The sequence below is a fragment of the Boeremia exigua genome, assembly GCF_020726555.1.
Source record: "Boeremia exigua strain MPI-SDFR-AT-0100 chromosome Unknown C7974scaffold_14, whole genome shotgun sequence".
Lineage (NCBI taxonomy): Eukaryota > Fungi > Ascomycota > Dothideomycetes > Pleosporales > Didymellaceae > Boeremia > Boeremia exigua.
In genome coordinates, this window is record NW_025763531.1 from 751,200 (window position 1) to 764,670 (window position 13,471).

At 49.2% G+C, this 13,471-nt stretch overlaps 1 protein-coding gene and 1 non-coding gene across 2 annotated transcripts; both read left to right on the top strand.

Annotated features, from left to right (window-relative positions):
* The first annotated feature begins 9,184 nt into the window (after positions 1 to 9,184).
* On the top strand, positions 9,185 to 9,270 carry C7974DRAFT_t118. The gene has a single exon. It is a non-coding gene; the product is annotated as a tRNA-Asp (tRNA).
* Positions 9,271 to 12,419: 3,149 nt separating this feature from the next.
* On the top strand, positions 12,420 to 13,330 carry C7974DRAFT_418225 (uncharacterized protein; the record flags this gene model as incomplete). Its single annotated transcript, XM_046144143.1, has 3 exons — positions 12,420 to 12,459; positions 12,531 to 13,260; positions 13,312 to 13,330. The coding sequence occupies 3 exons, from the start codon at positions 12,420 to 12,422 to the stop codon at positions 13,328 to 13,330; spliced, it is 789 nt and encodes a 262-aa protein (XP_045991816.1).
* Between the last annotated feature and the right edge of the window lie 141 nt (positions 13,331 to 13,471).

Here is a 13,471-nt window from a genome sequence, read left to right on the forward strand (position 1 = left end):
TGATACACCGAGTCGCGCTCATGTCGACGCAGTGAAGCTTCACGACATCTATGAGTGGCTCCCGGCCCCAGATCCATCCACGAACTACGACAAAGCGCGCAAGCAACGACACGCTGGAACTAGACTCTGGTTACTTGAGAGCAGTGATTTCAAAAGATGGAAGAGTAACGAAGCATCAAGATAGAGATCTAACCAAGTGGGAACGGGATCTAACCATCAGAGGAGAGATTGAAGAAGCGCTCATGTAGGGCGCCCATGAATTGTATGATCACCTCTTTGCAGGCATACGACACTATTGCTGACTTAGTAGCAGAATTCGTTGGGCCGCTTGTCAACTTGACACATTGGGAAAGTGTCGCAACCGAGCAATGTTGCGCAGGAGCCTGGCTAGCCTCTCTGTTGCATTAGACCAAACCTACAAACGAATAATGTGTGTAATTAACAAGGATAACGCAGAGTACGCGTTCCGTATTCTTTAATAGTTAACACATTCTGCTCGCCCACTTCTCGTTAAGGAAATCGTTGAGATCGTTGCCCTTAATCCTACGCGGGACCTAGCTTTTGATCTAGATGAAGTTCTGGAAGATCTGCTGAAAGCTCTGACTATCTGTTCACGTGTCGTCACTATCACAAGGGAATGGAAGCAGGGAGATCTAGGACGTCACTGCCGAGTCATTGATCTCGCACACTATACAGTTCGGGAATATCTCATATTTGACAGGATCAAACGGGTTCAAGCAGGCTTCTACATCTTTAGCGTGTCATGCTGCTATCTCGATGGGTTGTTTGAAATACCTTCTCCAGCTCAAAGAACCTGATTTCCCTGGCACGATGGAGCCGGAGTCTACAATCACACTAGCAGCGTACTCTACCTTTTACTGCAGTTTCTGTATTGTTGCGTACCAGCAGCATCGCCTGTTAAGATCAAGGACAACATTAACATGTGTTTGCTGGCCGTTTTCAGGCGTGAGTGTTCTCATCCTAGTGAGTCTGCCATAGACTGCTCAGCCACGCCCCAGCTATTCGGCTATCTTAGAACGTACGCTTGCAGAAGGATGAATGTTTAGTTTCATTGCACTACGCAACTAGACATTGCATTAGATTATTGCATTTGAATAACCGTTATCGCAACGGGCTGTAGACGTCCTTGCCCGGTTAAAATTTCTGCATCTTCAAGCGATTGCGCTTGGTCTTGGATGCGCGAGCACTACTGGTCGTCGTTCTTGCGGGGGTATAAGCTGCTTTCACGGGTAAATGAGGTTGTTCAGAGAGGCCCGTTTGAGTCCCTGCGCCGACATAAAGATCCATGCACTAACTCAGCATCACTCGTCTTCCCGCGGTCGGCAGCAAATCTGTGTGTGATACGCGGCTTTCGAACACAATGCCAATCTTCCGCGGTCATCTGGCCCGTACGTTCCATTTCCCTCCTCCTCCGGCTTTGGCGTGTGTGGTTCTGAATTCTACCCGCCCACCAACGGGATCCACCGAGAGGCAACATTCTCTATACATACTGGAAAGTCTCAAGACGTAACAAGGCACACCATAGTCGGCTCTCTCTCCACTTTTCGGCATCACAACGCACTGAATTCAAGCCCAAGGTCCCGTCTTGGTACCGAAGTCTGCGATCGTGATCAGCGGAATTCAACGCCATACATTGTAACTTGGAAACGCCTGGCCTGTCACACACGACACATTGTAGCATTGCCACACCCTCCCCGTAAGCATGACCGCCTCAGTGCACTCTCACACATGCTCTTCTACAAATAAATAAAGAAGATCTCGTTACGCGTGAACAAGGTGGATGGAATACGGCATCCGAAAGCGCTCGCTGACGGCTTCTGCCAGTTTCTTGGTCTGAAACCATGCCTGACCTTCCGAGCCCCACCCTTCCTAGCTCTATGACACAGCGGGAACTGCGCGGAAGCCGACACTAGCTTACGATCCAACGAGTCTCTTTCTACAAGACAGGTGAAATATTGGGTATTGGCGGTGGCACGCGCTTACAACGAGTTGTCGGTTAGATTGAATCTGCTTGGCCTTGAAGAAGGTTTCTTTGCGCACGTGGGATTTCTCAAGGCTGTGTTTGTAATTTTCTTTGTGACGATAGGGTAATCTCTATTTCCAAAGTGGGTGGAGCCAGAAGTGGACCAAAAGTGGTGAGGATTTGAATGATGCGGAGCTTTCTTGCTGGCTCGCTCAGACCTGATGGTGGAGGTGATGTATAGTCGCACTGCTTCTGATTGCAGTACTAGCGTTGACTTGACGGCTAAGTTGAGGTCAGCGAGCTCAGACTGAGGTGATAGTGGGAAGAATGTGAGAAGGGACTGGGAGATTGTCGGTCGGCGTTGCCAAGTGCAGCATTCCTATGCAGTTCTACGTCCGGGATGTTCGGTGATGGGTGGATGGGGCTCTATACCTCGCCCTGGATGAGAAAGCTGAGGACATGTAGTTGGGCATTGCGGCGCTCGTACTAATGTTATGAAGAGGTTCTGAACAGTGCGCAAAGACGTTGCAAGGAGACGCGTGAAATCGAGACCAGAAGTCAAGAATGGCGAGACAATACGTTTATCTATCTAAAGTACGAACACTCCCACTCTCGCAGTATTGGAGATGAGCTGCCTAGCCACATGGCTTGCAGGGCAGGCAATGGAGAAAACTAAGCGCTCCGAACGATCCGAGTGGCGTCGTGCGCCGAGAAAGCGGTGGTATAGGAGACATATCGGCAGCAAGGATACTTTACGGGCCAACAATGGTAGGCTCTCGTGACTACGTCAAGGGGTGCGCATCTGCTGGAGGCACCTCAAGGAAACAGTATTTCATTCGATGCTTAGTCTGAATCCTGATTGAGCGAGTATCCTGGTGTTACTCGGTGTTTGATCCAGCTTGGGTTCACAATCTGGTACCACTCTTTTGTACACAGCTGATTGAGCCTGCGCGCCATCTCCAATTGCGCGTCCGGCAGGCACAACAGCTGCGGCGCCGTCAGCGGGCATTCACTCGCCCATACGAGTAACTCTTCAATCACATCGGCCCCAACAATATTCAACAACGCCTTACGCTCCTAGCCGCGTTCGCGATCTCATTCACATCGACACCGCTGCTCTTGATGTCTACCGGGGTCGCGTTTCCATGTAGCAACTCGCCAGTCGAGGTTCCAGAGCCAAAAGACCCGTTCGCGGTAGATTCTCTTTCCATATCGTACATCTTGTCGATGGTGGGGTACGGCAGGCTGACGCGCGAGTCCGTGTCGCCAATGCTGCTGCGCCGCCTTAGCTCGCGGTCGCGTGCCTTACGAGGCACCTATCGCAGGTGCGACGCCGATGGAATGATCTCACACGATCCTCGGAAGAGTGCACGTGCTGCCTTTCAGTGGCATCATCGCCCATGGGGCCTAATTGGCATATCTGTTGATCACTCCCTCACTGTCGGCACCGAGTCCGCATGCAGCGCTCTTTGAAGCGTCGGACGAACGTCAGGTTGAGTCCCGCCTTCGCCCTTACTTCCGACTCGATCCCTCTACGTCCTCCTGAAACGAGACGGAGCTCATTATGTTTAGCTAACGTACAGTGCACTCCCGCCCAGAAGAACTGGTGAGCTCGTCACCTTTTGATCGCATGCTATCAGGTATTCGCGGCACTCTCTTCGAGATTCGATCCTACCCACAATGAAGTCTTGCTTCCTCAGCCGAAAAGACGCCAGACCGAACACACAATCGATAAGCCTCCGATGCTTTTGATTCGGACCTACCTCGGCTGCGCGCCGAGTGACGACCGATACGCTGTCGATGCGAGGCCGAGGTCGGTCCGAATCAAACAGCCCTACGTCGGCGAACCGTCGGTAGTTCTTCTATAGAGACCTATATTCGGGTACCTACATTGTTTTTAATATCGAGATTTAGATACAACGTCTATTCTTGTAAGTTCTGCTATATAGTTAGTGTATACTAACCTAGTATATAAATTTGTTACTTTAGTTATTTAGGTAAGAATAGCTACGTTGGCAATTCTAGTAGACTTACACTATGCTATCCTAGCAATAACACAACTATAAAACTTTAGATGGACTTGTGTAGGCAAAGCTAAGTCTGAATTTGTTAGGGTATTAGAGCGTTTGAGACTGTCTCTTTGCTAGCGTTGCATGATTTCAGCCTCTTGTTGTCGATTAACAGGCGCAGTAGCTCATCATACTCGCCAGCGACATTATTGCATGAGAAACCTTCAGACTTTTGCGTTGTCCTCGGCAAAGTGATGAAACACACTCCATGAGTGGCTTTTCTGAGCAATATGATTGAGAACAATTTTCGCTGTCGCTGATGGGACTCGAACGCGGCATGGGTTGTCTCAAGTTGGGGCTTTGGAGTGGCGTTTTCGCTGAGGAACTGTCTGTCATCGATGTTTCGAAAATTGCATAATTGCTCAGCGCCCGACTGCGTCATCCACTACAGTCGTAGTGCTCGATCGTCGCTATTGTCCACATCTTTTCTGCGGTCGCAGCTGCTTTGCTCTGATAGCAGTGTTACCGCCCCAGACAGATCATCCCGTGCTGACAGCCTCCCGGACTGGCGATGACCTAACTTCTTGTCAATTAGACATTCACAGCAGCAACACAGAGAGCTCCAATCAGGATTCTTACAGCTCAGCGGCCACTCGCAGAAAGACGACCAATTACACATCTCCTCACCCGAAAGGCGGTACAACTTCAGCAGGTCATATGCGATGAATCAAAGCGCAATTGGAAATACGTCTGCTAGGTAGTTGGTTAAGATACTCGCATCGCTTCATTTGCGGACATGAGGGTGCCTAACAAAATGAGCAAGATCTTGAGGGGCGGTATTCTATCGTTTACACATACATTCATACATTGACGAGCGTAGAGTTAAGATTGAAGCTCGGTGTTCAGAAACAGGTTCACTGGGTTTTGCTGCGTCGTATCCGCTACGAGACACTGTTGCTATCTTTACAATGCCTACTTGATACCTATACATTGTGCAAGCACAAACTATCGGTCTGGTTTGGCTGAATCAATGACGTCATACAAGTTCTTGACTTTCGTGGGTGCGCGTTCGGGACGTGCATTTGAACGCGGCATCTTACAGATCGAGGAGATCAACAAAAATCAGACAAATAAAGGTTTGAAAGATGTAGATGTCTGCGATAGGTTGTGCTTGGTCGTGGTGGACGCTCGACGATGAGCTTCCAGCTCTACGCGCTAGCGCTCTCAGCCAGCCCGCCTCCACGCCCCGCCCCGCTAACGGCCGAACGGCGGAATCAAATCACGTGATCAAAAGATCGTGCAGACCAAGCTCAAGCGACCGAAATCCTCGAAGCCCAAAGTGCATTCTATGCCTGGGCAGTTCATCAGCACCGCGCACTCCCTGCACCGCTACCCACCACACGCACACGACGCGTACGACTCCAGCTCCTCAACGTGATGGACGTCTCGGTCGATTGCCCGCGCGGCCGCCACAGTACGCACAGTCGCACAACGGTCAAGAACGAGAGGGCGCTGCACAATGGGCGGCGTGTGGCCTTACGTTGAGTTGAGCATTGTGATCCGCAGGAGGGCGATCACTGTACGCAGACACGGTGTGTGCGTATGCGGCAGCTCTGTCGCAGCATGACGAGGAGTAGATGAGTGCCATCAAGTCACTGGTCAAGCGGCTTGAGGCGCGAAGCATCCTCGTTCAATCTATGCAAGTGGCCTCCGAAACGAGACACGCTCTTCGTCTTGCCTAGCGACATGCTCACTAGCTGGAAGAAGGGCGCGTCAGGGCCTGCATTCCAATTCTGGCCGCTTCCTGCTCCTTCGCAATAGCCTGCCGTGCTTTCGTATGCTTCTGTGCACTTATCATGAATACCACTGACCAGAGAAACAGACTACCCCTTGCTCAGCGCCCGTCGCCTTGAGTCCTCTGCCTCCGCTATCCCCCGCCCTGCCTCGAACAACGTCGCACGAGTTCCATACTCACAACGACAACTCTGTCCTGCCGTGGTCGCGAAGTACATATAACTCGCGGATACATGATCTCGATTTACCAAGTTGACAGATCATCGCGCAGATGCTGGAGTGCTCCATTCACCAACCATCGGGATCGAGATTTCTTCCATCCCAATACACTTCCCATGGCCGCAGTCGAGCGGCTGATCGTGCAGGCGTCGTGTTCTAGTCAGGATATTAGATATACCAGCTTCAGAAAAAGCTCGGTACACTTACAACCTGGTTGGCAGACAGTGTCGATTTGTATGCGCAATCGACTGTCTGAGGCGTCGCAACATTGGGCCGACAGGACTTTGCAACTTGCGGCAATATGTGATGCCGATGTGGAGCTGCATGTTCGAAGATGTTCACGGTAGTATTTACGACTCTGAATGATGATGTAATGGTCTTGTCAGACACAGCGCTCCCGGCTGTGCTTGGGTGAAGAGATTCAGCTTTGATCATTCGATATAATACACCATTCCGCAGCTTCCTCACGTCAATATGGTCCAAGTGCTACAATGATGGCAACATGGCCACACCTTGACGCCCTTCCAACTTCCAGCGTTTTTGCAAAACCCCGCAATCTGGGAACATAGGCAGGCATGAAGCTGCTGTCTACAATATCAGCACTGGCATGTTATGTCTATCTTACAGTGTGTCCCAACTTTCATATCGTGAAAACTCGGAGCCGTCCCCTCCCCTGAGAGCAAGTGGGCGAGTCCCCGTGGTTCTTAGCACGATCTCCGCTTGGAATGGATGCGCGAAGACACCTGGGTCAAACAATAGTCTTTATCCAGCTTGAGGTAGCTTATGCCCGGCCAGTTCAATCTCTGGTGACGGCCATCCACCGTACCGTTCTTGATCTCAATACGTTTCTCAGTCACGACTTCTGTCATTGTCGTGTTTCAGCGCCCCACTACCTAGAGCTGGGATAATGAACTCTGCTCAGAAAGACGACATCTCCCTCGGTTCGTCTTCGGACTGAGGCCTGCTGTCTGTTGAGAGAGCGAGCGTACACCGAACGTGTGCAGGGAACTTTGTGTCCGTGTTGGTGCCCAAACCAGTTCTACGCTCCCGGGCCTCTCGATGAGTATCAGTGCCTGCTTATGCGGCTCAAGGTACATCCTTGAATGCTCATACAGACCGGCCTCTCACATTGTGACCCACCCGTTCACCGCAATCGATATCAAAGATCATCCACACCGTTGATACATCCGACGATATAACACACTGCAGTTTGGAAGTGTATCAGTTAGTTTCTCCTTAATCTTACAGAAGGCAAGTTCTTACAGTCTTGAAGAGCATGCGTCGTCAAGTCACGTTGATGTTACCACTCACTCTTGTCATGACTCGCCCATCCTAGACCTCCGGGCTTGGATCAGCGCCAGACAAGTGCTCACGTCCCAATCGGAGATGATGATGTCATTGATGATGTGGTAGCTGTTGAGGAACGTCGAACATCTTTGCCTTATCGATCGCCTTAACGCTCTCTGGTGGGAGCAGCACGGTGATCGCTGGCGAGAAGCGCAAAACAATGTTGTTCCAATCTCCCCAACACAAGACTGAACGCACAGTGACTGAGGTTATCTCTCAATGCGCAAACAAAGGGATGACCCAGGACGCAGAAGTTGAAAGTCTCAGTTCGAATGACAAGCAGTGATCGCGCGGTCCGGTTCGGAACTGCAACGATGTACACGGAGACACAGGCCTCGAGGATCAGTCCATCGTCGGTGGGCTTGTGGCTGTTTTGGGTTAGCTCCACGCCTAACGCTTTCAAGCTGCGATTATGTAATTTAGATTCATGAAATATCCTTCAGTCCAGGAGCTGCTCCTCGGCCACCAGCGACAACGACGACTGAGTTGCGCATCTGCTGTCTTCCTTGATGCCGTTCGGCTGCCTGTGACCATCCTGCAGCTGTCTTCCGCGCCCGCGCCCGTCCTAGCTAGGAATCTGCCTCCATCCGACGCGCTCGTCTCCTCATAGTTACCGCCACACGCCGCACGCGTGCAGGCTACATCAACCCTTCGTACCTCACTCGAGTCCCGCCTTTCAGATCGTCGCTCTACACAAGCGGCACGCGAAGCGGCAAGCAGTGGTTGACAAGCATTTCGCAGTGGATGGGACCTTCGCATGAATTGGACGAAGACGTGCACAGCGCTCAAAGGCGATAATTCTCCGTCCCTCCTGACCGGTTGACTCCAGCGGTGGGGAAGGAGAAGGTGTCAAGAGCCGAGCTTTCCGTTTCCCTCGATTGATTCGTTTGCCTCTGTTGAACATAAAAACCTGCGAGCCATTTTGCGGATGACGTCTTCGATCGTGCAAGCGTAGCTCTGGGGCTCCCTAAGCTCTCCGAACGTCCCAAAGAGTGCCATGTGCGGTGACTTCCCTTGATAAGCTCATGTGACGTACTAATTGAGAAAGCATGCGCCGAGCAGTGCAGGAGCGATTCACTTGCTTGATCTTGGTTCTAAACTCTTCCACCACACCTGGCACATTAAACGCTTGAACTATCATCATTTTCCTGATTGCACTTTTCACCTCCATGCATCGGATGATTATTGGTCACGAGCTTGAGAAGGGAGCTGATATTGCTTTCGGATCACGCTTCCACACAACGTCGACAAACCGACCAAACGCTACGAGAGCGGAGTTACGATCGGTCTAAGTACGGTGTATGATTTGGAGCCGAAGACGCGATTTCCCCGTCTCTTTGACATTACAGCACCTGAATTCTCGGCGTGAGCCGACTGACTGGCATATCTCATATGGTCCAACACGAAATGACACACTGTGAAGTTGAGAGAGTCAGGGTTCACATTGAGTGAAGTTGCAATGATGTTTCGGAGGCTCAGGTCGTTCATTTCAGGGGCTCGCCAACGCTTGTAGTACACTCCCTGACCCACTGGCCACTACCCAACTGCCTCGCTAGGCACGACCACTACGCGAGTGCTCGCTCCCCTTAGGAACATAGACTGTTCTCCGTTCACGAACTTGGCCGCACTCTGGGCCAAGTGTGCTCTTAGTCTCGCGGCCGCTTATTCCCTCGGCTTAACCCTACATGCCTGCACATCCGTAGAAACCGAAAACAGCCATCTAAGCGAGTTCCCACTAACAGAATGCCCGAAGAAATTTGTGCAAGTATACAAACTGAATTGTTTTTCCAACTTTCATCAATCACATCTATTCCGGCTGTAAGGTTGGACATCTTCAATAGTATAGTGGTCAGTATTTCTGCTTGTCATCCACTGGACAGCTCGCAGGAGGCCAGGGTTCGATTCCCTGTTGGAGAGACACGATTCTTTTTTGCATTTTGCCGACCCGTGGGCGACTCTTTTTCTACCTTTGTCCATGGCACGTGCTCTTGATAAGAGATAATCTACATTATGCATAATAGCGTTTGTTATTGCTACGGGAGACTAGAGGATGATACACGTACAAGGGAAAGTCTCAGTCAAGCACCTAACCTATCTGACGCAATCTTAGATGCTCCTGCTGCGGGGCCGTCGCTTATAGCGGCAAGAACTTCTACATGTGCACGATATTGGAATTTTTGATGTTTTCAAAGCCACTTTCACCAGGATCGGCCGCCTTGTAGATGAAGTCGGGAGACATACAGGCTAGAGACCTTCTCAACAAGCACACAATCACACTGGTTGATTGGCTGTAGCCGTACGTGGCCCCAATCGACCTTAAAGTAGCAGCCAGGGCGCGTTCTTGTCGGTTGTCCAATCCACACGCTGCCAAATTGTGACATCGCCAATGAACAAATGTCCCCTCCTCGATCGATCTCTACTTCCATGACGCCACCACAAGAAGAGCTGAACATATCACAAAGCCCTTTCAAATCACAGCGCCAACAACACATTGCTCAACAGACATCCTCAAAGAACGGCGGAGCACCAGTAGCGAGCTCAGCGTGTCGTGCAGCAAAGGATACAGGCCACAGCGAGCATGTCAACTTTTTCCAACAGATCAACAACTATCATCAACTATACTCTTGGACGCTGACGGTTCACACGCGAGTCGTGCTGTTTTCGATGTCAAGCTGAAGGATGTAGCTGAAGAACCTGAGTCTGTACAGCACACCATGGCCGTGAGACGGTGCACATGCTCCCAAACTTACGGCAGTAAGACCTGGTAGGATGCGTGGCGGATCAACATGCGATTCTGGATCCTTCTAAAGTATGTGGGCTGATTTGCGGAACGTGAGACAACAGCATCTGAATCTTTAAGAACGCATACAAGAAAAGCTGTGTATAACGATTTTCAACGTTTCTGCTTCCTCGCTACAGCCATCGTTGACAGGTCGCGATCAGAGCTACGGGACGAATCGCTTTCTTCTGCGCCCTACCCTCTTGCAAACCTACTTCTCCGTCTGCCGGTCTATAAACACTACTTCGACCTGTGGTCACATCACTACTACCATTGGCCTGGATTTACACTTGGGAATCATGGCTTGATTGTCAATGTTTGCTGCGTTGAACCTTTGTTCGCGTACCTTAACATTTCAGTGACGCGTAAAAAGGAGCCATGAAGTCACTTCTTGTCTGAACCTTAGCCAGGGCGATATGGCGAGTCGTGGGTACGCCACATGCAACCAATCGATCGGACCGATCGTACCTGACAAAATTAAGCCCGTTGCTCGATGCAAGCACCGGGTCACTTACCTATTATGTCTGTCCCTGAACACTAGGATGATGAAATAGTGAAACGTATGCGGAACATTAATAGCTTGTACAAGTCTAACCAGAACCGCCTTACCGTTAGAGGCTCCCTAGGTGGTGTTGCACATGCAACTCAATTATGGACAAGCTGACAATGCTACGAAGGAGTCAAAACGAGGTTTCAATCATCAAAGGTTTACATGTGATCTTGTAGCGAGCGTGTAGTAAACTTAGAACTACACAAAGCTTGGTAGAACTGGTACCATAATCCTTCGTCCCAGTCTCGCTTGTCTTAGCCCTACCATCGCTGACACAAGAGCTGCATGCAGTTCAACAACGCTTCTCGAACCACTAATAGTGGGATAGTCCTCAACCTGATTGCGGAAGTGAAATGAACTTAGAGCTGGCCTTGATGCGGGAGCGATAATCGCTAATGGCTGTTCGGTCACACTAGCTGCCGCTAAACAACACACACCTATTGAGCTTGCAAATGCATAGTACTGCTTAATGTCTTAAATCTCGCAGCAATTAGGTTTAATAATACAATTGCAACAACGGGAGGTATGATTCTGCCTTGACAACACTTGCTAAGTAATTTCACGGTAGAATAACTACTCGAGAAGAAGCTGCAAATCACGTACGGTGTAATATCGTACTAGACAGATGTACAAGGTTAGGGCATAGGAATTAGTATCGAGCAATCTTGCACGCCCACAAGAAGAAGGTATGTCCGTAGCAACAAAGCATAGGACCAAATCGGCAGGTAAGATATCGGCAGGTAAGATATCGGCAGGGTTGAGATCGGAGGTTTTGCATCGGCGGTTTTTGCACCGGCGGTTTTCGCATCGGTAGGTTTCGCATTACTAGTCTTACTTCGGTAGGTTTCTATTAGCAGGTTACCTTTGCACTAGTAGATTTAGAGTTAGTAGATTTAGTAATTGTAAGTTTAGAACGAAAAGATTAGTTAATAACCTAGCTAATATACTAAGTCTTTAGTAGCTATACTAATAACTATTAATATTTAACTTTTAGTCTATTTTTATAATATATAGTATAAAATTTAGATATAAAGATAAGGTTATAACTAGAAAGTATTTTAAATATTTAAATATTAAATCTTATAATAATTAAAAGTTAACTACTTATTAATTAATATTTATTTTAAGGTTTAAACTAATTAAAATATTTATACTAGATATTTATAGACTAGTTAACCTTAATTATACTAGTAGATACTATATCTACTATCTTAATATAAGAATAGTAAAAATAAAGATATAGTGTATAATATAATTAAAGTATGCTTTACTATATATTAATAAAATACTCTATAGTATAGTAGGCTAGTAAAGTTATTCTAAACTTAGAATATACCTAACTATCTATATATTCTATTATAATATAGCTATATTAGTGTAGTATTAATGAAATTTTATTGTAGCTTTACTTTCCCTTAAGACTGTACCTAATATGTCGTGGCAGGATAACAGGAGCAAACAAGTTGTGTGTATTTTAGTTAACGTTACATTGTAGGCTTTATGCATTCTGCAGGCCTACGCATACATACGCCTATGACATGCTGCACGTCATGTAGAAGGCCTAAGATTTGCTGAAGCTGCTGCTGCACATCAGCGTCTGTCGGCTGGACCTTTTCGACAAGCAAATATGTATGTACCGACAGGGAACATGTATGCACCGAGAAGGCTCGACGCACTATAAAGTAATGATAAGAGCCACAAGATAAAATTATCGCCCTGAAGATCGTTAGAGCGAAGATGTTGACAGGAACGGCATTGATCACTGAAGCGGGGTCTGGTAAATACTCTTCTGCATCAATTGCTACTGTGCCCTATCAAGGAACAAGCAACCTCTGACTTGCGTTGCAGGCTTTGGCCAAAGCGCCGCATACTCGCTGGCCCAGCATGGTGTTCGCCAATTCGCTCTCGTTGACACCAACAAAGCTGGGCTACAAGACACAGTGGAGGTGCTAGCGTCGCAACATGACGTAACAGACGTATTGGTCGTGTCCACGGAATGTAACGACGAGAGTACCATTGAGGAAGCCGTTCGGCTAGTAGTGTCACGGTTTGGGCGTATCGACTTCGCCATTAACAATGTCGGCTTTGGCGGACCGTTGGGTGGGAGCCCCGACACCGCGCCCCCGGCGTTCGAAGCTCATCTCAAAGAGCATGTAACGGGCGTGTGGTTGTGGCATCGTGCCGAACTACGCCAAATGCTACAGCAAGATCCGCGTGACGCGCGGTATGGCCGTGGCAGTATTGTACACGTCTGCTCCGTGCATGCGTTCGTGGCCTCACCACCTCAGGTCGCTGCTGCTGCGTATGTAGCGGGTCGGCACGCCGTGCTCGGTTTGATACGGTCTGAGGGTGTTCTGTACGCGCCGCAGCAGATTCGCATCAACGCACTCTGCCCCGGGTATATCGCGTCCCCTCTGATCGAGTCCTCGGAGCAGACCAAAGCCTTTATTGGCAATCTAGTGCGCGAGCGTGTACCCGCTGGTCGACTGGGAACACCAGAGGAGGTTGCTGATGCAATCGTATACTTGGCCGGGCCTATGAGTAGCTACATGTTTGGCCAGTCGTTGGTGATAGATGGGTATGTTGTTGGACCTTTGCGCAAAACAGAATTGTGACTAATCAGTCACAGCGGCTACCTCGCTCAATAGCATTTCAAGTCGATATCCCGTTTAGGTAAACAGGGCACGGTCAAGATTATAGTCGAGCGTAGAAGGAGCAGGATCCAAATGTATTTGTTGCTCTCGAAAATCGATTGTGTGGCGGAAAGTCTCCACTCCACGTACTTTTCC